The sequence below is a fragment of the Poecile atricapillus genome, chromosome 13 (assembly GCF_030490865.1).
Source record: "Poecile atricapillus isolate bPoeAtr1 chromosome 13, bPoeAtr1.hap1, whole genome shotgun sequence".
Taxonomy (NCBI): Eukaryota; Metazoa; Chordata; class Aves; order Passeriformes; family Paridae; genus Poecile; species Poecile atricapillus.
In genome coordinates, this window is record NC_081261.1 from 6,626,393 (window position 1) to 6,652,472 (window position 26,080).

Genomic DNA, 26,080 nt, shown 5'->3' on the forward strand with positions numbered 1-26,080 from the left:
GAAGTTATTTCTGGCTGAGAAAGGGGGCGGAGCAGGGCTGTGACCCTTGGGGACCGGGATGCCGTCACCCCAGCACGGAGCAGGTCTGACTCACAGGGATGAGGATGCCATAATCCTGGCACGGAGCAGCGCTCTGACCCTTGGGGACCAGGACACCATCACCCCAGCACGGAGCAGGGCTGACCCACACAGATGCAGGAGCTGTCACTTGGCATGGAGCAGGGCTGAGCCCTGGGGACATGTAGCAGCAGCAGGAGGTGGCCATGTGCCATGTGTGCCCAGGCCACCTTGGGGACAGATCAGAGCCAGCCTGGGTGGAATAACGGCAGTTTATTTCTGAACGGGGTATACAGCGGTGAGGTGAAGGCAGGCTGTGGTGGCTGCTGGAGCGAGGGTGGGAGATGTGTTCTGGGAATGGGGGGCTGTGTTCCAGGAGGGGCAGCCTGCAGTGTGGAGGTGCTCCAGGGAACAGGGGTGGGCTGGCTTTAACAGCATGTCCTGGGGAAAGGGAAGGGGTGACGGGCTCCGTGAATGGTGATATACCCTGGCAGCCCAAACACAACCTCTTTTCCAGGGCTGGTCTCACTGGCCCCAAGGTGTGGGGACACCAACATTCTCAGAATCACCTTCTGTGCCAACACCTCCTTCAAACCCTCCGCAACTTCTACCATTTCCTTCAGCCCCTACAGCTCCCCACCTGCCCTGGCTGTCACAGCGCCCATCGGTTCCTGTGTGTGCCTGCATCCCAACGGAGTGGGGATGGGGATGTGGTGAACCTGGGGATGTGGACAGTGAAAGGTACAAGATGGGGCTGTCCCTCATGGTCTGGGCAGGGTGGGAGGGCACCTGTAAACAGTCCCCTTAACATGGCAATAAATAACTTTGGCTCTTTTTTGTCTCCAGGGAAAGAAGGATTTGGGAGAATTTCTTTGAGAAGGAGTCAAAAGTTTAAAAAAAAAGGCAGTGAAGAACAGGGGGACTAGAATTAAAAATTAAATTTTCTTCTCCAAAATCTTGTTTCAATTGACACTGGCCAAATCTAGAGGCTGGGAGAGGCTGGGAGAGGCTGGGAGAGGGAACTTGGTCATGGCATCCAGTCGATGCTGCCCACCCGCAGCAGATGTGCCTCCCCAGGGAAGCAAAGCTGCAGTGACATCCCGGAATGACACCTGGGAGCCGGGGACACGGGGGACCACAATCCCATCCCATCCTGGCTGTGCGGGATGGGGCAGGCAGGGACTGCCGAGGGAGGGGGATCGGCTGCCCCGCTCTGCTGAGCACGCAGTCCTGCCCCGAAAGGTTAGGGAGGTAAAAATAGAGCGGGGCCATGGGATGGCGGGCGGGCGGAAGGCACCTGACCCCTCTGGCACACAGAGGGGCCGTGGCAGCTCCGAAGGGACAGTTTTTTGGGGTTGGTGTGTTCCCGGTGGGGGTGAGGGGGTGGCATCACCCGGGCTGGCGGGTCGAGGGAGAGGGCTTTTTGGCGGGGGCTGGTTTGTCTAGGAGGTGCAGGGAGCCCCTGAGGGCAGACCCCCCGTCTTCAGCCGCAGGCTGCTGGTCCAGCCCCGGGGACAGAGGTTGAAGCTGTGGATTCCCGGGCTCTTGGTCCCCGAGTCTTCGGAGTCGAGGGAGACGTCCGAGTCCGTCGGGGACCGGGAGGTGCAGCGCTTGGCCGGGGAGCGCCCGCCCACCACGGGGGATGGCAGGGGGCTCTTGGGGACGGGGGACAGCCTGGGCACGGGGCAGGAGGACGCGCTGGAAGACAGCAGGAGCCGGCGACCCTCCGCCCAGGCGGCTCGGGGCATCCCGGGGGAGGCACAGAACTGGGGGCTGCCTGCCCGGGGGGATCGCAGGGGGCTTTTGTGGGTGGGCGAGGGGCTGCCCAGGCTGCCCAGGCTCCCCAGCACGCTGCTGGCAACCTGCAGTGCCGGCGCTCTCGGCCCCAGCCGGGGCGACTGGGGCAGGCTGGGGGGGCCGGCAGAGATGGGGGTGAAGGGCCGGGAGCTCTCCAGCCCCACGGCTTTGGGAGAGGAGCTCTTCCTGCGGGCAGCGTTGATGATGTTCCTGGCGAGCCGCGCTTGCATCTGCCGGCTGGCCCGGGGGTCCGCGTCCTGCCGCAGCGGGGACAGGGACCTCTCGCTCCACGGAGGGGACGTGGGGGGTCCCTCATCCAGCTCGGGCACCGAGGCCGGGCTGGCCCAGCCGTCCAGGCTGCCCGGGCGCCGCGCCAGCCGGGGCGTCCAGGTGGGCGATGCAGGGAGGGACGAGCGCCTGTCCTGGAGAGGGACAGAGAGCGGGTCAGTGACCCCCACTCGGGGGGACGAAGGGACAGAGCAGGGGGTACAGCGGCAGGAGGGTGCCAAGGTAAGATTCATGCTGGCACAGCCCCACAGGAGCTGGGGATGTCTCCTCGTGCGTTGCACCCCTGCAAGAGGTCCCCAAAATGCATTTGACCCTGCACGCCCTCGCCCACCAAGGAGATCGGGGCAAGCTGAGCCCACCGGTAATCATCCCTGCCCAGAATATGTCCCAGGACCTCTGACAACCTGCAGCTTCCTAAAGTCTCCCTCTGGGGGCTGCTCGGAGCCCCTGTTGCACTGCCCCAGGACCCCTCAGCCAGCACTGCTCCCCAGACCACAGGAAAGAGAAGAGCCACGTGTGACAGCGCAGAGAGTGTATTCGGAAAGAGGGGGAAAAAGAAAAATGCAGGAGAAATAAAGCACAGTCAAAAGGCAACTTGGCACCATGGGGAAAGTGGTGAGAGGGCATGGGCAGAGGCACAGCTGGATGAAGCCTTGGGCTGGACATCACCCAGCAGCCCTGGCACCCTCCTCATCCCAGCACATCCCTTGCTTCCAGCCGTGCCACACAGGACTGCCCACCCCAGCTCCAGCACTGAGCCCACGCAGGGACAGGGACCCCACGGTGTCCCCGGGCCCAGCAGCACTGGACTCTGCCATTCCCCGAGGGATGCAGTTCTTCCTCCACAGTGAGGAAGCAAACGAGGACATCCTGAAGGAGCAACAGAAGAGCCAGGAGCAGGCACAGTGAGGCAGAAAGGCAGCGTGTCCCCTCCAGGTTTGCTTTGGTAGGAGGCTGAGAAGAGCCACAGGACAGAGGGGATGCGGAGGAGCAGACAGCTCTGAGAGCTGGAAAAGCTGGAGGTGAGGAAAGGAGGGAGCCAGAGGTGCGATGCTCCGTACAGTTTCCAGGTGAGAGAAGAGCAAGATCAGCCTTGTGGGACTGGCAGCCTCCTACTGACTCCTTGGGAATCCTGCAGGCTCTGTGCCCAGTTCCTGCTGCCTCCCCGGGACTCCTCAGCTCCTGTTGCACCAGGGGCTCAGCAGCGCCTGTGACCCACTGTCCCAGCACTGCAGCCTCACAACCACTTCTTTTTTCTATTTTCTTTTCTTTCCCCCCTCCTTTTTTTGTGGTTGGTTTGGCTTTTGGCACTCCCATGAGCAGTTAGGGAGGACTCAGCCTAGCACCCCTGTGTTTTTCTCTCTGCCACCATTACTTGTAGTAAAAAGAAGGTTTCCACACCTGCGGCTCGATGCCGGCATTCCTGGTGGAGTAGGAGGGCCGGGGTGCCTGGAAGCCTGCCTTTGCCCGGGGCGGCAGCAGGCGGCACGGGGAGGCCAGCAGCACCTCAGCCGGGGCTCCAGGACTGGCACGGCTGTCGGGAGTCAGGGGCAGAGCCCCGGCAGCACTGGGGAAGGGGCTGGCAGCGGTCTGGCCGGCGTTGGGCATCACGGGGGGATGCCAAACCGGGGAAGGAGGCAATGGAGAGGTCGGGCAGGAGGCTTGCTGGGGATAGGGGTAGGAGTCGGGAAGAGAGGGTCTGGGTGGAGGCACCTCCTGGGGCATGGACCTTGCTGGCCCCTTGGATGGGGAGAGGATGAAGAGAGAAGACTGGAGCTGGTAAGGCTGGTGCTTGGAGATCTCCAGCTCCTTCTGGGACACCTCGTTCTCCATTAGGTTGCTGCCATACAGAGATGCAGGAGGGGTTTTGGAAGGCCTGCAGGGACTCTTGGAGGGGCGTCTGGAGACCATGGGTGACAGGTAAGCATTGTTGTCATACTTCCAGGAGGGAGGCAGGGACATGGTGGGTGATGGGGACCGCAGCAGCTCAGGCTGGGAGGGGGCCTCAATGATGAACTTCTCCATCCTGGATTGTCGGCGGGCAAAGAGCTCAGCTCCCTTCCCTCTCGCTTCAGTGAGGATGTGGCTGGGCTGTGGCTTCTTCTTGGGCTGGATGGTGGGAGACTTGAGGCAGGAGGACCATGCCGGAGCATCCTCAGCTGGTGGCAGGTGCTGCACACCCCTGGCTGCATTGTTGGGGACAAAGTTCGAAGCTTCAGCCCCCAGGGCAAAGGGCTCGTCCTCAGCACTGGGCTCCCTCTGCTCCTTCTGCTTCTTCCTGCTGTCTGCACTCTGAACCAGGTCCAGCAGGTCGGGGTTGGGGCCCAGCTTCGGCTTCTCCACAAAGGTGAACATGGACTTTCTGCTGGCTCTGCGGGCAGCCGACTCCTCCAGGATCCCTGTTTTGGGCAAGGGGTTTGGTCCGCTCACCCCGCAGCCCAGGAGGGGATCTGGCAGCATCTTCTGCTCCTGGGTGGGGTACAGGGCCGAGTAGGCAGGGGGGGAGCGGACACGGGTGAGGGGTGGGGGGCTGCTGAGGGTCTCTGCGTAGGTTGGAGGTGGGGGCAGCTCGGGGGCAGGGGGCTCCTCGGCCGGCTGGGCACTGGCGGGGGATGCCTGGGTGCCGAAGGGTCTGGCCGTCCGGTTCTTCACAGGCTTGGGCTTGGCCAGGGTGAGATGGACCTCGTAGTACTGCCGGCCCTGCGTCCCATTCTGCTGCTGCCCGGCTGGCGATGCCGTGGCTGTGGCTGTCCCTGCTGGAGCGCTGGGCACCTCGCTAGGCACCTCACCGGGCACCTCACTGGGCACACTGACGTTCTTTCCCTCCCCGGGGCTCTGTGCCACCACAAGCGCCGCTGTGTTCGGCCCCGCAGGGACTCCTGCATTTCCGAGCCCCTCCACCCCTCTCTCCAGCCCGCTGGCTGAGCGCTCCTGCACACCATTGGTGGCAGCCGATGCCATGTTCTCCTTCAGGTAAACGCTGAGTGGGATCTGCTGGGCTTCAGCAGGAAGCTCCTGGCACGGGGAGGCGTTTGCCAGCATCCCTTCTCCTGGATTGCCAGGCTGGGCAGGCTCCGGCTTCATCCCCTGCCCTTGGCTCTCCTCCATGACCCCTTGGTGAGGCTGGGCCGCGGGGCTCAGCGGCAGCCCCCCGCCATGCCCGGCCCCCGAGAGCCCCTCAACGCGCTGCCTGCGCCGGTGGAACAGCAGAACACCCTTGGAGCTGGGGCCAGGAGCCGTGGTGAGCTGAGCTGCGATCCTCTGGCTCCGCGCCTTCGCCTCCTTCAGCTCCTTCTCCGAGAGGCTGGCACTGCGGGAGAGACCTGGGAAGAGGAGAGAGGGGGGTTAGGGCTTCAGTGGGAAAGTGGGGTGTCAGTCCTCCCCACCCAGGATTGGCAGCCCGTCCTCCAGGTATCCCCCGGCATCCCAGCTCTTTCCCCAGCAGGCGGGGAAAGGCAGGAGAGATGCACCGGGGCTAGGGTACACAGCTCGGGGGCAACGGGGACCCAGCACGGCCATCACAAAGATGTTGGGACACATGGGAAAGCCCAGGGGACACCTAGTGACACTCAGGACGTTTCCACCATCCCAGCCCGTATTTCGGCTGGGTTCTGCACACCCACCGCGCTGACCACATGGGAAAGGAATTTCTCCTCGCAGGTCTCCGGCTGCAGCTCACATGGCTTCGGCCCCCGGCTCAAAGAGGCAGTGGAGGGGCCAGCGTGTGTCCCCCAGCCCCGCACCCCGAATCCCGGCACGTTCAGCCCCGACATAACGCGGGCACAGCGGGAGGATGACAATCCACCCCGACCTCACAGCAAGGCCGGTGGGCAGCCCTGGCGGGGGACTCGTATATGGAGCAACACGAGATGGCAGCAGCCGACAGAAGCTGTGCAGCTGCTGCCCAGCTGGACACAGCGAGGAGCCACCCTCACGCCTCGGGACTCAAGTGCTAAAAGCAAAGTGCTAAAAGCCTGGCGCGGGCCCCGCGGCGAGCAGCCCGGTGCCTCTGGGCTTCTCCTGTGCCGGACAAAGGTCAGGGCACCAGCCCTTCCCTGAGATCGAAAGGATGTGGAGCTGCCGGGAATGCATTTTCTCAGGGTGAGCAATTTCCTATGAGCTGACCCCCCCGAAAGCACCCGTGGAAAGGGCAGTGTCCCCCACCCTGCCGAGGCCACTCTTGGGCACAGACACCAGTGCCGACCATCAGCATCAGCCCCGCACTCAGCAAGGGCGCAGCCCCTCTCCAAAGGCACTGCCAGGATGGCTCTGGTGGCTGGCTCTGCTCTGGCCCCAGCAGGGAGGTGGGTGGCCAAGACCGCCCGCTCCCAGCCCTGCTCCTCTTTCCTTCCCATCCCATCCCTTCCCGTCTTCCCTTCCTTCATGTGTTCCTCATTTTCTTGCCTTCTGTGCTGCTTGGGAGTCTTCCAGGATATTTTCAGCAGTGGCTCAGCCTACCAGCGAGGGAAAGGGATGGATGACTAAGCCAAATCCTTCCAGCAAGCCCACGGCAAGCAGGAGGGCTGCTGGAAGCTGGGCAACTCCTCTTCCTCGCCCTTCATCCCTCCTGCCTCCCCAAGCACCCCGCAAGTCCTTGCACACAGCTGAGGTGTGCGGGATGCCCTGGATGAAGTCTTCAGGCTGCCCGGCAGGAGGGTTTTGCCTGGGCAAGGGGCAGAGATGCCAGTGGAAACTCTCCCGGAGCCCAGGAGCCCGTCGGCAGCGGCGACGCCGGCGGCCGGGCCCCCCCGGTTCGCAGCCAGCATTGTTTAAGGGCCCGCTCCTATTTGCTTTGGCGGCGGCACAGAGCGGGGCCGCTCTTCCTCCGGCCGGGCTGCCTGGAGAGCGGCCAGCACCGCGGCTCCCGCTCCGCCGGGTCACCCTCGCCGCCTTTATCTCCGAAACGGAGGAGAAACGCGGCCAAGGAGCCGTTGAGAAACAAGCCACAGGCTCCAGATGTCTGCCGGTTTCGTGCTCCGAGCGGAGCATCCCCGCCTCCTCCGAGGCCGGGGCTGCCTAAGAAGCCGAGCTCTCGGCGGAGCCATTTCGCAGCCTCTTGCTCTTGCTACTGCCTTTTAACAGCAAACGAGGGGCCCTGGGGGATCTCCTCCGTGCTGGAGGGATGACTCAGCTCTTGGCCAGCCCGTTCCTGCTTGGACAAGCCACCAGATACACCCCCACGTAGCCGGCACCAATGCTGGGATTTGCCCACCGGGATTTTGCCCCTGGGTGTCTCCACCCCTTGCTGCCACCACAGGCATGGGCATCACTCCAGGCCAGGGTTTGCTGCAGGGTGGACTCCCTCACCTAAAATCCCCTGCCTGGAATCCACTTCCATCCATATCCATCCCCTTCAGTCTTCCAGCAGCCCCTGTGCCCCTGCCTGCCCAGCACCCAGCGGTCCTGGGCTGGCCCACCGGGGTCCACTGGAAATGAATCCCTCAGGATATTACTTGGGATGCTGAGGGTAAGAATTGCTCTCCACATCCGATTTTTATGACACAGATGAAGAGCATTGAAGCCTGTGGCAGTCCAGAGGAAATTGCTGCAGCCTGAGCCATGGGATGAGGTTATTCATCCAGTGCAAGGGCCTTTATCTGTCTGCCATGGTGTCTGGAGGGATTCTGCCACCTGGGGCAGTTTCTTCACCATTCACTCTCATCCCAGCCACAGGGAACATTCCATCATCCTTTTGTGCCATCTCCTGCCAGCTGGCAGCCCCAGGTGGGCTCTGGTTGGTCCTTTTCCCCAGCCCCAGGCAGGCAGGAGGGAACTGAATGCACTGAGAATGCCCGGGTGCTGAGGAGGAGGAGGAAAGGGGGTGTGGGGCTGAAAGCAGCACAGGGAAGAGGCAAAAGTAAAACTACATGTGTCCAAGGGCACTGGGAACTGGTTTCCACCCAATACCCTGAGCCAAGTCTAAAAGCCAGTGGGTGAAGTCCTTCCTTCCTTCCTTCCTTCCTTCCTTCCTTCCTTCCTTCCTTCCTTCCTTCCTTCCTTCCTTCCTTCCTTCCTTCCTTCCTTCCTTCCTTCCTTCCTTCCTTCCTTCCTTCCTTCCTTCCTTCCTTCCTTCCTTCCTTCCTTCCTTCCTTCCTTCCTTCCTTCCTTCCTTCCCTCCTTCCCTCCTTCCCTCCTTCCCTCCTTCCCTCCTTCCCTCCCTCCCTCCCTCCCTCCCTCCCTCCCTCCCTCCCTCCCTCCCTCCCTCCCTCCCTCCCTCCCTCCCTCCCTCCCTCCCTCCCTCCCTCCCTCCCTCCCTCCTTCCCTCCCTCCCCACACCATACACTGGCTTGCCATGACACTGTCCTTCAGGAAGGAAGCATCTCCTCTCTCCAAATGTCCCAAGTTCTTCCAAGACACCGAGCCCCCCCCAGCCCTCTCCACTGCCAGGTGCCCTCACTGGGCCCTCCCCTGTGATCCAGGGTTGCTGGGGAAGGAGCTGCTCCCTGTGCTTCCTGTGCCCACGGAACTGCCAGAGTCCTGGCACACAGGAGCAGCTCCAAATGCTATTCTGGTTTAACACATTTCAGCTCTGGCCACAGAAGCCTATAGATCTCTATCTATAGATTTATATAGGCACTAGCTCTGTAGGTTTTCCGTTGCTCCAGGGGTGACTTCCTGAACATCCCTCAAGTGCAGGGCTTAACAGCTTCTTGCCGAGCTGTCAGTCATCCTTCCCACGGCATGTACAGTGCTCTCTCCTCCAGAGCAAGGATGACGAAGGTGATGAAAGGCATTTTTTTTGCTCTCACTTCCTGGACAGATGGGGGAAAAAAATTCCTTCCATCTCAGCTTTCCATGCAAAGGATGGATTCCCCTGAAGAGTGCTAAAGCAGGATGTTTGAAATCCAGCCAGGGAAGGCTGGAATCACCATCTGACCCCAAATGAAGGTGAAGGATTTATCAGACATAGCTTATGACCCATCCTGTCCTAAGATGGACTCTGAGAGCTGACAAGGGATGAAGATTTGGCCTTAAATTGCAGTTTCACTGAACTGACAAATTCACTGAAAGCTGATGGTCTTGATATGGCTGGGGTGTCACAGGAAGGACAACAGTGACTTGGAAGCTGTGCCTGGTGAGAAGTCCTTGTATGCAGAGGGTGAGAGGCACCCAACTCCTTATGGGACCTGCAGGGTGCAACAGGTCATGTGAAATCTTGGAGTCAGAGCTGGCAGGTGACTCCAGTCTTCAGTGTGGGCTCTGTCCCTGGCCTGCTCCAAGTCTGGATGCTCGGCCATCCCGGTGCTACAGCGCAGCTCGGCCATGCTCAGGGTGTCCTTCCAGACCACCCCTGACAGAGCATCCACCATCCATAACCAGCAGGCACTTCTCCCCATTTCCAAACATTTCTTGGACTTCTGTGGTCAACCCAGATGGTGTCTCTTGCTGGCAAAATCCCACTGGCAAAACCAAGAGTGAAACCAAGACAAACCCCATTTCCAGAGGGACATGCTCTGTGCCACCTGACACGAACCCCGGCGCGCATCCACAGCAAGGCAATGCTGGGGAGAGGAGATCCAGTGTTTTCACCCAAACACTGAGGACTTTGGACACTGAGGAAATGTAAGCAGGTTTTTTGGCAGAGTAGCAAGCTGGCCCCTTGCCCCAGCTACAGCTGTGCAGGATTTTTTGCAGCCCGTACCAACTCACACACATTTAAGCCTGTGCACACATTTCCCTCCAGCTCCCAGTTATCCCAAATAATCTGCAGCTAGGAAAACACAGAGGGTAGCAGAGACAGGCAGCTGAGCTAGCTAGAAACGGATATGATTCAAACATATGGGTAGAAAGATGACAATTTTCTGCCTCATTCCCAGCTTCCAACCCTCCTATGCCCCAGATACAAAACCTTCATGAAGTTCTTATCCGTGCTGGCCCTGAAGCCCCAAAAAGATCCAGCTCAAGTGGTGGGTGCTGTGGTGGGATCAACCTTGCCTGTCTGGCAGACACTGTGTGCTGGGCCTCTCCACACTGGCGCCTTTGCCAGTGACAAAATGTGGCACAGCAAGAAAATTCGTTGCGCTTGCAAGTTTTCCCAGTGCTCTGTTCGCAGGGGCTTTGCTGGATTTGGAGCTGTTTTGCCTCCACACACTACTCCTGTCTCACATCCGTGCTCAGCACTCAGCACCCAAATCCTGCTGAAATGGCCCCACAGTCTCCAAGCAGCAAGTCCTGGGGCACCCAGCTCCCACAGGGGGAGGAGAAGGGGGCGGTGGGGATTAAGTTGGAACGGGAGCTGTCTGCCCCTGCCCAGTTCCCGGGGGATGCAGTGAGCAGCCCCAGCCCCACATGCGTCCACACTGGGCAAGAAGCTGTTGCCACCACACAGGTGGAGGCAGCACCTTCTCCAGCTGGCTAAAATCAAGCTTTTATGTTTGGAAAAGGCGGCTGGAGCCGGGCAGACCTCGCCCATCCACCCCGAGTGCGGCGGAACCAGCCCATCCCACGGCCGGGTACCACAGGGATTCCATCCTGCCTGGAAAGTGCGTCCCAGCCCCGCTCTGCCCAAAGCTGCTGGAACTCTCGGCCACCCATGCAAGGTCCTGGGGACAGCCCCGCCGGGCTGGTGCCCCGAGCCAGCGGCGCTGGCCTGGCCAGAGAAGGTCAAATGGCTCCGACTGTCCCTGTGGGGTGGGCAGAGCGGGGAGGGCAGCGGAACGAAACGGGGCCTTTGCCTGTCCCTTGCACAATCCGTAAAGGATCCATCCTGCTGGCTGCCAAGCCGAGGGACAGACCTCGTGTCCCCAGCATGGGTGGCGTGGCCAGGGGAGGTCATGTCCCTGAGGCAGGGGACATGGCCTGGGAGGACGTTCTGCGGGGCTGGGAGGTGCGACCCTGCGAGCCCCGAGGACCCCGGCGTCCCTCCACGTCCCCACCGTGTGCCCTCGCTGCGCCTCCCACGCCCCACACCGGACACCCGGCTGCCGGCAGAGGGAACCGACACCTGCCCCGCTCGTTCCTGGAGCCAAACCCCGCTCAGCCCCGGCTGTGTGCGCCCCATCGCCCACCCCTCGCCCACCGTCGCACCCACGGTACTTCTGTGCATGCACTCCCGGCCCCCCGCGCTGCACCCCGGACCCCTGTGCACCCCCCGCACCGCCAGCCCCCGGCACCCGGACACCCCAACACCCGGCTGCACTCCCCTCTGCGTGCCCACACAGCCTCCTTCCCCCGCCACTCTGCACTGGCACCCCCCGGAGCCCCCCGCTCCCTGCGCTCCGTACCCCTCCAGCCCGACCGTACCCGCGGTGCCGGGTGCCGGTGCCGCCTCCCCGCGCAGCCCGACTGCACCGGGGAGGAGGCGGCGGGCAGGAAAGTTGCGGCAGCTCCGCCCTCGGAGCGGGCCCGGGGGGGCGGCGGGCGGGGGCCGGGGCCGGGGGGTGGCGGGTCCTGCCGGCACTGCCCCTGCCCGCCCCGACAGACCGACCGAGAGCACGGGACGGGTCCCTCCCCGCCCGGCCACTCTGGCAGCCGCCCCGCCGACCCCGACGTTCCTGCTCCGCCGCTTCTCGTCCCGGCTGGGTCAGCCCTGAGCCCGCTGAGGGGCGGGAGAAGCCTGGACATCGCCTTACCCAGCCCGGGGCATCCCCTTACCCAGCTCTCCGCATCCCCTTCCCAGTCCAGGGCATCCCCTTATCCCATTCTGGGGCATCTCTCTCTCCCAGCCCTGTACATTCACCTTAACAGTCCTGAGCATCCCCTTACCCAGCCCTTCACCCTGTTTCACTCCTCCCCCTCGCAGCACCTTACGTTTCAGACACTGCTGGGGGTGTGGGGCCTCCCCTTTCCGCAGGTTTCCCCAGTGCCTAAAGTTTTCAGGCACTTGGGGGGAGGCAAAAATCCAGAGGCAAAAACCCAGAGAAAAAAACCCAGCCCGAGTGCCAATGCTCTGGAGACCTCTTGGAAACAGTATTGAATCCCTTCTGCCAGGGCTGGTCTGCTCCCAGTCACAAGGGAAACGCAGTCCAGGGCAAACTGATGATCCCTGGGGAGCCAGCATCACCTCCCACCTCCACCACCCGGCTGGGGCTGCAGAGCTCTCTGGCTGCAGGTGAGAACAGCCTCACCCCCTTCCCATGCCCGTCCACACCTCAGGATGGGCTCTTGGCTTGATTTTTGCCTTTCTAATTTCCTTTCTTCCTGCCCCTCTGTGCTTTTTTGTGCTTTCCTGGTTTTTGAGGGAACCTGGCGCTGGCTCTGCAGCCCCCAGGGAGTGAAACCTTCCATTTATTTGCACACCAGACAGAGAAACCAGTCCTGCCTCCTGCATCTCCCAGCCACTGCCTCTACCCGGGGCTCCTGTGCTCCCCAGCCTGCCCCGAGAGGTGCCAACCAGCCTGGGCCGCCGTGCCGGATATCGAGAGCAACCAGCCTGGCCTTGGGCTGCTGGATGGGGACCAAAGGGGCACCTGGGACCCGCCTGGGTGGGTCCACACAGCTCAAAGTGGGACATGGGTTTGGCTCCCGACTCCCAGGGCTAGCCCTGCACCACTCTGGGTGTGGATGGATGCTCCCTCTTCTCCTGAAGAAGCTGGAAGAGGTGGGGGTTCCTGTACCCCATGGCAGCTAAAGAGAAGAGGAGCAAATCCCTGACGTCTCCCAGGGATGCTCCTGCAAGCAGCCTGCTGCAGGAACAGCCCTAGTGCACCTGCCCTTTCCTCTCACCTGCGCTGAGCCAATCCTGTGTTTCCCAAACCTGCAGGCTGTTTGCAAGGTCCCAGAGCTGCTCCCAGCTCTCAGGACCCTCAGTGACATCCTGCCTGGAGGCTCTGGAAAGTCTGACGGGTCCTGCAGGCAGTGGCTGGTGGTGATCTCACTTGGAGGGGGAGGAAACGGGACAGACAAACTCTTTCCAACAAACCTGTTGAGTTACTTTAAAATTCCAGGCTGGCAGCAAAAGTGCTGGATGGTGGCGGGGATTAGGAAAATGCTGAGCCCGGACAGAGTCAGGCCTGACCTTTCCCCACCGCAGATCTGCCATCCCGGAGCAGTGAGAAATGGGAAGACTATTTGGGTCCATCTGGTTTGTGTGCTGAGCCCTGAAACACGATGCTGCTGGGGCAGCTGTGAGCCAAAGGGCTTGGCTGAGCTTCCCAGCCTGTGTCCCATCCAGGAGCCGCTGGTTTTGAGGATGTCTGACACTGCAAAAAGGCAGGGAGCGCATTCTGGACACCGGGTTCATGTCAAGCATCCCCAGTCGGTCCCACCACATCCCACCCAGTCCTGGGGGCTGCCTTGGGAGAACCAGGCTCTGAGCTGGGCAGCAGCATCTGATAATGCCGTCCTGTGAGGACAGGGACACACCTGCCTTGGCCCTGTGTGGCAGCTGAGATAACAGCTGGGCAGGAGGAAAATAGAAAGGAGCGTGGAAGAGGGATTTAAAAATGGGTGCAATGCCTGTAAGAGGATGGGTTCTGTGGGAGCATCTCCCACAGGGAGGTGGGGCAGTCCAGGCAGTCACCCTAAATATGAACCTGTGTTTGTGTCACTATGGCTGAAGGGACAGTCATGGGCGGAGAGGAATAGCTGTGGCACAGGGCCATGAAGGGAGGCAGTGGCAGAGAGCATTGTAGCAAGCAACCAGACTGAAATAAAGTGCTTAGTTTTTAAACCAGGGGCTGACAAAAATGGCCCAAAGCCACGTGAGGGAGCCTTGGCCAACCCCAATCAATGGAGGAGAGGTGTCCCTGTCCCAGACAGTGCCACAGGAGCTGGTCCTGATCACTCTTGGGCACGATCCCACCAGGCCCCATGGCCAGGGTGAGGACTGGGAATTCCATCCTGTTTATGCCCAACTTAGGGATGGGTTGAGTTCCTGGAGACAGTGGGAACCCGCCTGCTGCCTTCCCACCCCCCTCCCGAGAAAAGCCACAGATTCCTCCTTATTTTTAAGGCCAGAGAGATCATCTCAAGCTAAATTAATCCCAGCAGCTCCGCTGGAAGCCTGGGACCTCTAACCCAGGGGAAGTCCTGCCCTGGGAAGAGCTGGGTGTTCTCACCAGGAGCACAGTAGTGTCTTTCTGGGGGTGGGGGGTACAGTGGCCAAAGGGGGGTTTCTCTTACCTGTTTTCCTTGGCTCAAAGTCAGGGTTGATGAGGACCCGTTGGATCTTCACCACTTTCCACTCCTGGCTGGAGTTGTCCGTGGGGCTGTCTGCTGTGGGGGGCAGCTCTGGGGCAGAGCCAGGGCACTTGGGAGGGGCTGCAGGCTGCTCCACCGAGGTCAGGCTGCTGCCATTCAGTGGGGGTGGTGGTGCATCCCCACTGAGCCCCCTGGGGTCCCTCTGGCAGCTCCCACTCGGTCTCTCTCCCAGCAGTCCCATCTGTGCCTCCTGCTCACCTGGCTCGGAGGCTGGAGCATCCCAGAGCTGATGGCAGCTCTGCCCCCCTCTGCTCCTCCTCTCCTGCCAGCAGCCACTGTCCCCCTCACTGTCCCCCTTGGCTGTCCCACGGACACAGGGGGGCTGCTCAACCTCGCCAGGCATGGGGCAGCTGGGCTGGGGATGGAGACAGAACTGCTGGAGCCTTGTCCTCAGCATCTTCCTTCACTGATTGCCTTCACTAGCACTCCATGTCCTTTCCAAACAGCTCCACATGGCCAGGGGGATGGATCCTCCCTCAGAGCATGGGCAGCACAAGAGGGAGGGCAGCCACGTGCCAGGCGTGAGCTCAGCTTTACTACTCTTGCAGGCAGGAAGAGCAGGCAGGATGCCACTGGAGCAGGCAGGTTCTGGAGACCCAGATAGAGGGATGTGTCCAGGGGAGACAGGCCAGCCAGGAGGATTTTGCAGGAAATTCCCTTTCCCAGGCAGAGGACCGGCATCCAAGGACCTGTGTAAGGGGAAGGAGGAATGTTGAGGATGCTTGTGCTTGCACTGATTTCTGATGGCTACAGACATCGGAGCAGCTCTCAGCAGCCCCAGCCTGAATTCCAGCTCCAGCAACAATTCCCATGAGGAAGGACCCCCTGAGATGCAAAGGCCATTTGGAAATGCCCCAACCCCAGCACCGTGTTCACCATCCCATGCTCACCACCCCAGCACCCTCGTCTGTCTGTCCTCACCCTGGTGACAGCACCTTGGGGACAGCAGCCATGGCCCTGGCTCCCCTGGCTTTGCCAGCCCAGATGAGGCTGTGGGCACCCCTGTTAGTGTTCAGCACTGGGGCACCACTGCTCTGGAGCTGGGAGTGTTCAGTGAAGAAGAAAATCCCTGAGGATGTTGCTCAGGGTTATCAGGAACAAAAAAGGAAAATTTCCAGCATCCAGCTGAACTGTGTTTAACCATTGAGTGACTCACGCGGCGTCAGGACAAGCACAGACAGACCCACTTCCCTCCTGCCAAGCATAAATCCTGCTGGGATGACGAACCCACGCACCAACACAGACAAGTTATCAGCTGGGAGAGGGGGATGTCATCACTCCCAGGACAGGATATGGGTTATAGTGTACGGAAATTCCTGTGAGTCCTTCACTCGCACAGCATCGCCCAGCCCTGCTCACAGCAAGGCTGGTCCTGGGGAAGAGCCTCCTCAGAGATCCACAGCACCCACGGCACATGGACCCTGATGGATTTCCCAACCTGAGGAAAAGGGGCTTCTGCTCATCCCAACCCCCTCCCTGAGTTATTGCGAGGTTTTTTTAGTGAAATGAGAAAAAGCACCAGGTCAACATCGCAGGTTAAGCTCTGGCAGAAATACACCCTGCAGCTTCCTCGAGGCTCACAGCTTCTCTGCAACATTTTTCCTGTGCTTAGCAAGGTTATTTTGGAAAATAAGGCAGATTAGAAAGCAGGCACTCGGGCATTTCCCAAACACAAGGCTGCATTTTTTGGAGAACACCCAACGGAAATCTTCTGCCCTTTCTGAAATCCTTCCTCCTGCCTCTCTCTGCTGCAATTATTCAGCACAGATTTGCAAAGAGAACCTGAGGAGAAAATGTCAATGTTTCTCTCTGAAAAAGAAATTTCACCCTCCTCTTTACGTAATTTGGGGGCTCAATAGTTGCAGGAAGCCACCCACATCTTTCCTTAGAAACATGGCAAGTTGTTGGAGCTGGAAGGAGCTGGCTTATCTCAAATGAGGACAAAGAGAAAGTTGCCAAAAATAGCCCCAGCCCAGCCTGGGTCGGCAGAGAAGCTCCCAGGGTGGGTCTGCATCTCCCCACTCCCATTCCCTCGCCCTATCCCTAGGGAGCCGGTTTCTGGGGCAGCACAACTCGTGTCCATCCTACACCGGAGCCGCCTTGACAGTTTGCTGGGGGAGCTGGTGCCTCCCTGAGAACTCTCCCAGAGCCGCCCCCTTGCATTCGGGAGCGCTTTCCACACACGGGCATCTCCTGGGAGCGACGCCCACGGCCCCGGTGCTCCCCAGGCAAACCCAGCCGTGCTGAGAGCCGGGCAGTGGCGTTCCCCAAGGACACACTGCTGGGACAGGGCCACCCACAGCACCGAAATCCTGAGTCAGGATCTGCTGCCTCGCTTGGGGCACGGCAGTGAGCAGCCTCCTTCCCCCCGGGACACAGCTCCTGGGCTCTACCAGCAGCACAGGAGGGGAATATTTATGAGAACCGTGGATCTCTAGCAAAAGCTGTTAGGCTGAGCCTGTCTGTTGGAATACCAGCCACGTAGGATGTGTGTATATGCCTCAGGTGCATCACTTCACTGGTAAAAACAAACAGCAACACCAGCCACAGCCACAAAACCAGGCTGAGATAGCCCCCACCTGCAAACAAAGGCTGTAAAGAGGGGTGAGGGTGGTTTCAGGCACCATTTCAGGGGTGCAGCTCTGGAGGACACCTAAACTGGGCACCAGTGCCCAACTCACAGTCCCGAGAAGCAGCTGCTCACCGTGCCCATCTGAGAGGCTCCTCATGCTTCCTGATGGCAACAACTCCCTACGGGAAGCTGCAAAATGGTGCTGGGGAGGGAATAACAACAACAAAAAATCCTTCAATTCACAAAGTGCTGAAATCTGGCAGCAAGGAGACCTTTTGCTCAGCTTCTCTTCCTGCCCACTCGCTGGCGAGTGATGCACAGCCCCCCCACCTGCCTTTCTCACACCCTGTCACCCTCCCCTCCCGCTATTGAAAAAAGGAAAACTAAAGTTAACTTTCCACGTCCCACACAAATATTTTTGGCAGGCGTTGCTGGCATTCAGGCTGCGGAGCCCGGGGGAGACAGGGTCTGCAGAAAGTCTTCGTCTCCATCTGCTCCCGGCTGGGGGTCTGCAGTGCCTGGGCTGGTCTGCCCCAGACACAGAGCAGGGGCAGGAGGTGGCAGGGCTGTAAAAAATGGGGGGCACCTCCAGGACAGCCCTGGGGACTGAGTGGCCCAGCCACGGGAGTGCCATGAAGCGGGGGGGCAGATTCACACCCAAACTTTGGCTCTGTCCCTGCTTTCCCGTGTTGTTCTCAGCCACATCCTTGCCCCACGCTGGGTTTTTATCACCATGAAACGAGCCGGGAAGGGTGCGAAAGCTGTCCCCAGCACAGCGGGGCTCTCGGGTTTCCCCGGGTCAGGCAGCGGGTCGCTGTCACTCAGGCAGGACCCTGCTGCCCAGACTTGCAGTCCCCAGCTCCAGTCACAAGATCGGCCCAGTCCCTTTCCAAAATAGCCCAGCCGCAATGTATACATCTGGGGAGCTTTACACCTCCCCTGTGCCAGCAGCTGAATGTCCCCTCGGGGGACCCGGGCACCTTCCTTCCCCACGTGGAGCCTTCTTCCCGTGGCGCTTTCCCTCCCTGTGTTTCTGTAAGGGAGCGCTGCCCTCCCAGCTGACACCGGAGACACCTCGGGTGTCACCCAGCAGCATTTGGCCGCCCTGTGCACAGACACTCTCCCGTCTGCTGCAATCCAATATCCCTCCCAGCTCCCTGGGTACCTGGCCGTGCGGCTGAGCTGTGCCGGGGGAGCCGCCTGTGGGGTGATCTCCCTTGCACAAGGACCCTGCTAAACCCCAAAGGCCTGCACGGCTGGGGCCAGCGTGGTGTCACCTGTGCCACCCCCAGAGCCTCCCACGGGACAGCAGGGCTGCTTACAGCCACACGGGGATGGCAGCAGGAGGGGCACAGCTGGGATGTGCAGGATGGACGGAGGGAAGCCTTCTCTGTCAGGGTCCAGTGCCCAGGGAAGGGGTGCAAGGGACGTGGGATGGATGTGATCGATTCCCTTGCCATGACAAGGATGCCGGCTCCCTGAGGAGCAAGGCTGGGAGTGTGGACAGGCATGGCTACGTCCTGGCTCCTGCAGGCGAGGCCAGGGCTGGCAGGCACAGCAGTCTGCAGCGTGCTGGGGAAAACAAAAGCCTTTTGCAGCGCTGATTTACTACCTTGACGGAAACCGGGATGGAAAAAACAACATTCCCGAATGCCTGTCCCCGTGCAACCCCTGCGGTCCCCAGCAGCCCAGCCCGCCTGCGGACACACGGGCAGCTGGTCCCGGCAGGTGGGTGCCCTGTGCCCTCATTCCCTGCCCACAGCCGCTGGGGAGAGGCAGCAGAAGGAATGCTGGGGATGACCACGGGGGCTGCGGGGCACCAGGGCAGCGGTCGTGATTAAGCAGTGAGCGAAACAAGGGAGGAGGAGGATGACAGTGGCATCCCGGCCAGCTGGACCGTGTCCCCTCCCTCTCCACCCCACGCTGGAAGGAAGGGCTGGATGTGGGCTGATCATATCCCTCTGAACTGGTGCATGGCTCCTCACGCCAGCTTTGGGCTTGTCCCTATGGGCTCAGGGAGCTCTCCCTGGGCAGCTCCCCTGGGAGCTGAGGCTCCCAGGCACTGAGGAGGGCTGGGAAGCAGGATGGAGAGCTGAGGAAAGGGATGCTGGCTCCTTGGAGAGCAGCACAGTGCAGGCTGGGCTGGATTTTGTACCCTGGCACAGCTGTTCCAATCCAGCCCTGTTCCACTCCACCACCCCCATTCCCATGGGGGTTTTGGTCAGGTTTTGGTGCTCAGCACACCCACTCCCCTCCTCCCACTGCTCAGCCCACGTTCCAGCCCCAGTCTCCAAGAAACTCCGATGTTCTACAGGGATTTGTGTCCATCAAACATCAGATTCTGCACTCCAGCCAGGCAGCACTGCTCCTTCTCTGCCCTCCTGGCTGGGCTCAGAAGTGAATTTACTCCTTCCCGTCATCCCTAAGGGGCCCATCTGACCTGGGGGTCCCAACCAGACAATCCTGGCAGCTGCCCGTGCCCTGAGTGTATGACAGCCTCACGCAGGGCAGGTCCCAGCCTGTCCTGCCCTTTGCTCAGCCTGAACCCTGACCCCAGCTCCAGCTGCTGCATTCCAGGGAGTGACAACCCCAGTCTGGCTCTTACAGCTGCCTCAAGCCCCTCTTCTCAGTGCAGTTTTGGGGAGCAAAGTACCAGGTTTGCCATGCCCCACTTGCAGCCTGATGCAAGCCCAAGGTGTCATCGTGGGGTGACCTTCCTCAGGGACCTCTGGCCCCTCCTGCTGTGGGACAGAGGGTGGTCAGCTGGAGCCTCAGCAGATCACTACAGGAAGCCAGGGATGAAACTGCAGCTCAGCCTTTTCAAGGCTCAAATGAAATATAAAAACCAGAGAGGTCTAAGACAGAAGATGAACTGAAAAATCAAGCTCTGGTCAGTGTGGCATGGCTGTCCCCAGGACTGGCACCACCATGGCTGCAAAGTGAGCTGGATTGGCAAGGCAGGTTCTGGCAGCTTTGGGCTCCACACATCCCTGTCTGCCCAGGGCAGCTCACCTTCATCACCCATGCTGCAGGAACATCCCGGCTGTGCAGCCACCGGCTCTCTGGCACAGCAGGTCCCACACCCAAATTTCCCCTCAGAGCTCCAGCAGCAGCTGCCAGAGGGAGAAGGGAGGGCGGGCTGGCACAGTGGCGCCTTCACGCATTTCCCAAGCAATACCAGTGCACATTTCCTGGGAGAGGAATGAAGGAACTCTCACTAAACAAAATCCTGCTCCTGGAGGCGAGCACTGTGAGGATGGAGTCACTCCTGGATATCAGATGCCTGCTGGTGGTTGTGCCAAAAGCTGTGTTGTGTGGGGAGGACAGGGCAGCATCTGCAGTGGTGTTGGGGTTCACCCTGCAGTGGGGTTGGAACTCATCCCACAGCCATGAGATGAGTGGGATGAACTTTCTGGCAGTGGAGTTATGGCTAATCCTGCAGCCTAGCTGGCCCCAGGGAGTTCAGTCTCTGCAGATATAAAGCACAAGACAGCAACTAAGCAGAACACCCCACTGGGGCTTGAAAATCCAGTTTAAACAACCTCTGAGCATTCACGGCTGCCCGAGCTGGGACAACTGACAGTCTGAGCATCTCAACCCCCTCGGGTCCAAACCAGGCTTAAAACTTCCCAGGTAATCCTGGGGGCTGGCCCAGCCACTGCTGGATTTCACAGCCATTGTCACATTGTCACAGCCCTGCCCAGGTCCTCCTGAACTGACAAATGAGGGGCCATGACCTGGGGCTGTCAGGATCAGGGCACAGGGGACCTGCCGGCACAAAGATCCAAGGTCAGTAGCAGACCTGACAGCTCAGCCAAGGTTTGCTGAGTCCAGCAGCTCTGTCCTCCCCACTGTGACCCCCTCCCGCCCCCCATCACCTCCAGGCATCCCTGAATCCCTAGAGCTCCCTGAAGAGCAGAACTGCGCTGCTAAGAAACAGGGAGCAGCTCCCTGCTGCCTCTCAGACCTGCAGCCCTGGCCAGTCCCTTGGCCCCCAGCTCTGATCCCAGGCAGGCAGGATGGGAACTGAGAGTAGAGATGGATGCACACAGCCTGGGAACTGCCAGGACCAGGATAAAGGACATTTTAACAGCTCAGTGACGGAGTGCACACAAGATCAGGGTTTGGCCCTTCTGAGCCCCATGGGCAGCGCTCGGGTCTGTCCATGGGAAACAAAGAGCATCCCGGGGAAGGGAGTGTTTTCTTTCCAGACCAGGAAAGCAGCCAAACCCCAGCACATGCCCATTCCCAGGCCTTGGCCCCAGCAGCACAGCAGGCTGGTGGCCCTGGGACATGAGGTCCTTTCCCATGTAGCTCCCCAAGTTGAGACCCCAGCCGGTCCTGGCAAGGCAGGAGAGCAGCCCTGCTGCTTGCTGGGCTTCTGGGGGTCCCTGAGGCCAGGGCACGACCACCACCTCACTACTCAGAGGGGTCCCCAAGCCTTTTGGGATGGGGCTCTGTGTGTGTGTGTGCTCAGCAGTCTAGCTCTCCTCCTGGCAGAACCGCTTGTGCAGTAGGAATAAACATGCCGAGGACACTTCCAAGCCAGTGCAAACAGCCCCTGACCGAGCTGCTCTCTCCCGACACTCTGTTTTTCTTTCTCTGCTTTTCCTCTCGTCTCTTAACCCCTTCAGGAGCCCGGGGGACCTGTGCCGGCAGCCCTAGGGGCTGCTGGAGCCAAACCCCATGAAACCCTGGGAGTCTGACCACAAGGAAGGGCTGGGACACCAATGAGGTTCCAGGGTGCCCCCAGGGCGCAGGGCTGGTTTTGCTGCCCTCAAGTCGCCTGGCTCTCGTTCCTCTCCCTCTTCTTCCCCCGCCTCCTTTCCCCTCTCCAGAGCTCATCCTTTCCCCAACAGCTCCGGAGGGTCCTGAGGGAAAGCGCTGCTCCCCCTTCAGCGCCCAGCTCACCCAGCCAAGCACAGGCTGGACGCTGGCAGGGGGCACCTCATTCTGGGCAGGACAGAGGAGCCGGGAGACACCCATCGTGAGAAAAGCTCTCCAGGGAAGCTCACCTCCACCCTCCGCTCTGCCGGGAGCCCCCTCCACCATGTTCGTCTCCTGTGACACCGCTCAGTCCCCACGGTCACCGAGAGCCGTGCCCAGCCAGCATCCTGCTGGCATGGCCACGGAGCCCAGGGCACCTCTGGTGAGCCCAGGGATGCTCGCACTCGCCGCGCTCACCTCTTTCCCTTCCCCTTCTCTGCCGTGGGGAAGTAAAGCTGGCTGCTTTCCATGTGCTCCAGCTAAGCCCGGAGGAGGTCACGTCCTCGCTGCCCCCGCTGTGCCCGGACCCCGGGGTCCCGGCCGGGAGCTGCGGCCGGCAGCGCCCGGGGCTCCTCGCCTGCTCTGCTCCAGCGCGCAGGGCAGAGAGAACGGGGGAGAGGGGAGGGAGGAGGGGAGGGGGGAAATGAAACTTTAATAGCACAGAGCCCCTTTTGTTTCCCAGCATATGGGATATTTCATACATGCTGAAGGCATTAACCACCTATATTCTTCAAGCGCTCGCGGCAGCTGAGAGCACAGCCCTGCTCTCAGCTCGGGGCACAGTGCCTGTCCTGGGGGGCTGCAGGCTGCAGCAAGACACCCCTTTGCCCTGGCACCCCTCTCTGGAAGCGGGGACACCCGAAATTACAGCCTGGAAAATGGCTCTGCTTCACCCAGGATCACACCCTCCATGGTTTTGTCCCCCCAAAAGAGCAACCAAACCCCCAAACTCAAGTCCAAGAAAGGAGTGTCCCTTTCCCTGTTTTTTGGACATGCTGTGAAGTGGGGGAAACTAACCCCACCATTCCTGGGGGTCTGAGACCCCAAACATCCCTCCTGTCCTGGGACATGGCAGAGCCTTTAAGTCCCATGGAACTGTGACTAACAGTGGCAGAGAGAGGCTGAGGAGGGCTGGTGGCACGTCCCCTCTCTGCCCGAATCCCAAGGACACAAGAGCATCTCTGGAGCAGCAAGCAGGCAAGGTGCTGACAGGGAAGGGCTGGGAAATACCCACATGGAATATCCTCCTGTTGTTTACCCATTTTCTCCCTTCTGTCTCCCCTCGTGGTGCCTGGGGACAGACCATGGTGCCAGTAAAATGGGTGACACCATCTTCACAAGTAGGGAAAGGACATCTCCAGGCCCTGAGCACAGACAGTGGCTGTCCCCTGCAGCCCCCACCAGCCACCTCAGTGTGGGATGGGGACATCTGGGGGCCTTGGCACTGCATCCTTCCCTTATTCCCATAGAAGAGATGTTGGCTTTGCCCTTCTGGGCAGGAGAGGACATCAACTGGTGGCAAAACTCCAAGCAAGGTCTGAGATGGAGGGGGCCACGTCTGTGCTCTGTTTTCACCAGGTTGGGTGGATTCCTCAGCACTGGGCTTTTCACTGATGCCCACCCCCTGACTGGCACCCATGAGGGCTCCCAAAGTGGGTTCCCCTTCACCAGCCCTCGTGGTTTTGGGCAGCCAGGGGAAGGAAGGCATGAGCCCACTCACCCAGGGTGAAGGGACATGTTGTCCATCCCATGGAGCTCCACTTGTCCCTGAGCCCCCAGCCCTGCACTGTGCAGGATGCCCTGTAAATCCTTACTTTGTCCAGTGTTTATCCAGTCACACTCTAATTTGAAATAAAAAACACAGCCAGTAAAAGGCCTTTATAGCTCTTCAGAGCTCATAAACCGGCAGCGCTGGCGGACGGGGGCCAGATGATTGGGGGCTGCTAGGAAAATTTATTGCAGATTTTGGTAACTTAAACATTACAGTTCTGTGAGCCCCGGGACTGGTTTGCTGAGCAGCTCCCAGCAGCAGGGATGGAACAAGGGATGCTTTATTGGGGAAGGGAAGGGGGGGCTGACAGGTCTCACCCAGACCCACAGTTAACACCCACCCAGATTTAGACTGGCTCGTTTTTAAGGCAAGCCTTCGCACAGACCGAATCCATCCTCATGCCAGGAGGGAGTGTGTGTCCAGGATCCTATCCTCACATCCAGGGCTGCTGGACACAAGGCTGCATCGCCCTGGGATGCAATCAGCCCCCAGCAGCATCCCAGGGAGATGATGTATGGGACTGTGCCAGCACCTCCTTGTGCCAAATCCCCTGGCTCAGTGGGTGACCTTGCACCATGCCCTGCCGTGGGGCAGGAAGAGCTGGGATGGGCTGGCCAAGCTTGTCGTGGGAGTCTGTAGAATTTGGAGAGAATGAGAGGAAGCGGCCGGGGTGGGGAGCGTGCGAGGGAAGGCGGGTAGCAGGAGGGAAGGCATTTTTTCCTTGCCAGTGTCTTGGCTGATTCGGTGTGAACTGCTATAAATTTGTTCCTTATCTCTCAGGCCATTTAATGTTTTCATGAAAAGAAAATAGTCTGCAGGAAAAAAACCCCGCTGATAAAAGATCCCTTTGGCATTGGGAGGAATGTTAAATGTCTCTAATCAGCAGGGTCTGGGGCTCAGAGTGCTCCCGGAGCTGGCAGGGAGCTGAGGAGATGTGGAGACTGGGCAATGCTTGCAGCAGACTCTCCCAGCACCCTCCCAGGTCTGGGGAGGACTTGGCATCTGCACCCCTGGGTGCCCCTTGCACTAAGAAAGGGTCCAGACCTACACAGGGGACGTTGTGCCCAGTGCAGAATAGCAGTGGCTGTGGCTGGGATAGCTCCAGCCACCTCACCCTGCAGGCTTCAACATAAATTAAACCAAATGCTGCCAGAGAGAATAAAAAGTGGGAACATGAGGTGCAAATTCTATGAGAGAAAAGATATGGATCCAAACCCTTCTTGACTGCTTCCCAGGGCCAGGCAGGAGCATGGGCTGTGCTAGGCTGTCCCCATGTGTCTTTGCACCTCCAGGATCTGCATCCCTTGCCTGTGGCTGCACCCGTGGGGAGGCCAGGGGGAAGCCCCAGAGCCCCATGTGGCTGGAAGCATTCTTCTCAAGAAAGCTGGCCCACAGACCAGCTGCTGTTTGGATTTACAGATGCAAAAGCAAATCCTGCATGAGTCCTCCTTGGAACAAATTTCCTGGCCCTTACTGACCGTGGTCTTGCTCCTGCTGAGGACTGCGATGCATGGCTGGAGGCACAGGGGTCACAAGCATCCCTCTGCAGGATCAAGCTGTGCCTGGTGGCACTTCCCATGACATGTGGGCACTAAGCTGTACCCCTGAGGCTTCTTCCTTCCTCCAAACACTGGATGATGTGACTGCTGGCATATCACATGCTGGTGCACCCCTGACTGGGAGCATCCCCACCGTGTGGATCTCTGAAGGCCATCCCACCCAGCAGAACCATGGCACAGGGACACACGAGCCTCTGAGCTGCAGCTTCATGTCCAGGCTTGAAAACAAACAAGCAAACAAGGCAGCAAAAATGTGACTGCAAAGGGGATTTTTCAGGGTGGGAAGAAACTGTTAGTGATGACTTTTCCTCCCCATTTTTTTCTCCTTTTGGTAGTGTTTCATTTTATACTCCAAGAGAGCAGAAATGCCATTTAAAATGAAAAAAATCAAACCCTTCTGTTTCAACACACTCCCTAGCTCAATGTCCTCATGCACCAACACACCTACATACCAGCTTTTCTCCCAGGCACAGCCCTGGCCCAGCGGAGCCCGTTTCCAGGCAGCATTCCCCCTTGGCCAGGCCCATATCCCAGCATCCTGCCTCCCCTGCCAGCCCCACTCCCAGCCCCATCCCGCCATCCACATCCCCTCTCCACAGGCAAACACATTTTCTTCCACATCCATCACGTGGAAGTAGGATGTGCATTCTGGTGCCAGAACACGCACGGCCGGCTGCGCCAGCAGCGCCTGCACGGCCGCACAGAGCTGCTGCTGTGCCGGTGGATCGCAGTCGGCTTTTGTGGGATGGTTTTGGCTGTGCCTGGAACGGTGGGGAGGAGCCAGGAGCTGGCACTTGCCATCGACACTGACCTGCTGAAGCTGGTGTGGTGCCAGGTGTCTCACTCTTTGCTTGGACATCTGTGTGCCTACTCTTGCCTTGCTCTGGGGCATTTCTGTGCTGTTCAGAGGCAAAACTGGATGTATTTTGTGAAGCTGACGGGCACTCGGCAGCCTGGCAGCACCACGATGGCATGATGGGATGAGGACAGTGACCGTGCATGGGCTCCGGGCACCCGGCATCCTTCTGCCGGGGGATGTGGGCATGAGGGTGCCAGGCTCTCGTCTCCAAAGTGCCCAGTGGCAGCTCCCTGTGGACTCCAGTGCAGCCCCACTGCTGCTGCTTTTCC

The 26,080-nt window shown here is 59.9% G+C and overlaps 1 protein-coding gene across 1 annotated transcript; it reads right to left on the bottom strand.

Annotated features, from left to right (window-relative positions):
* Positions 1 to 100: 100 nt before the first annotated feature.
* Positions 101 to 14,626, bottom strand: SYNPO (synaptopodin). Its single transcript, XM_058849133.1, has 5 exons — positions 14,206 to 14,626; positions 13,100 to 13,283; positions 11,386 to 11,660; positions 3,544 to 5,465; positions 101 to 2,276 (listed from the first exon to the last, which is right to left on the bottom strand). Exons 1-5 carry the CDS (start codon positions 14,624 to 14,626, stop codon positions 1,500 to 1,502), a joined length of 3,579 nt encoding a protein of 1,192 aa, XP_058705116.1. The 3' UTR covers positions 101 to 1,499.
* Between the last annotated feature and the right edge of the window lie 11,454 nt (positions 14,627 to 26,080).

What these genes read in the sequence shown, in the direction of transcription:
- SYNPO (XM_058849133.1), bottom strand. Translation starts at nt 14,626, where the DNA reads ATGCCTGGCGAGGTTGAGCAGCCCCCCTGTGTCCGTGGGACAGCCAAG. An exon ending in CAGATCTGCGGTGGGGAAAG is followed by an intron (nt 11,661 to 13,099) that starts GTCAGGCCTGAC and finishes GGGCTGACCCAG; the next exon opens with CCGGGACGAGAAGCGGCGGA. An exon ending in ATGCCGGCATCGAGCCGCAG is followed by an intron (nt 2,277 to 3,543) that starts GTGTGGAAACCT and finishes GTCCCTCTCCAG; the next exon opens with GACAGGCGCTCGTCCCTCCC.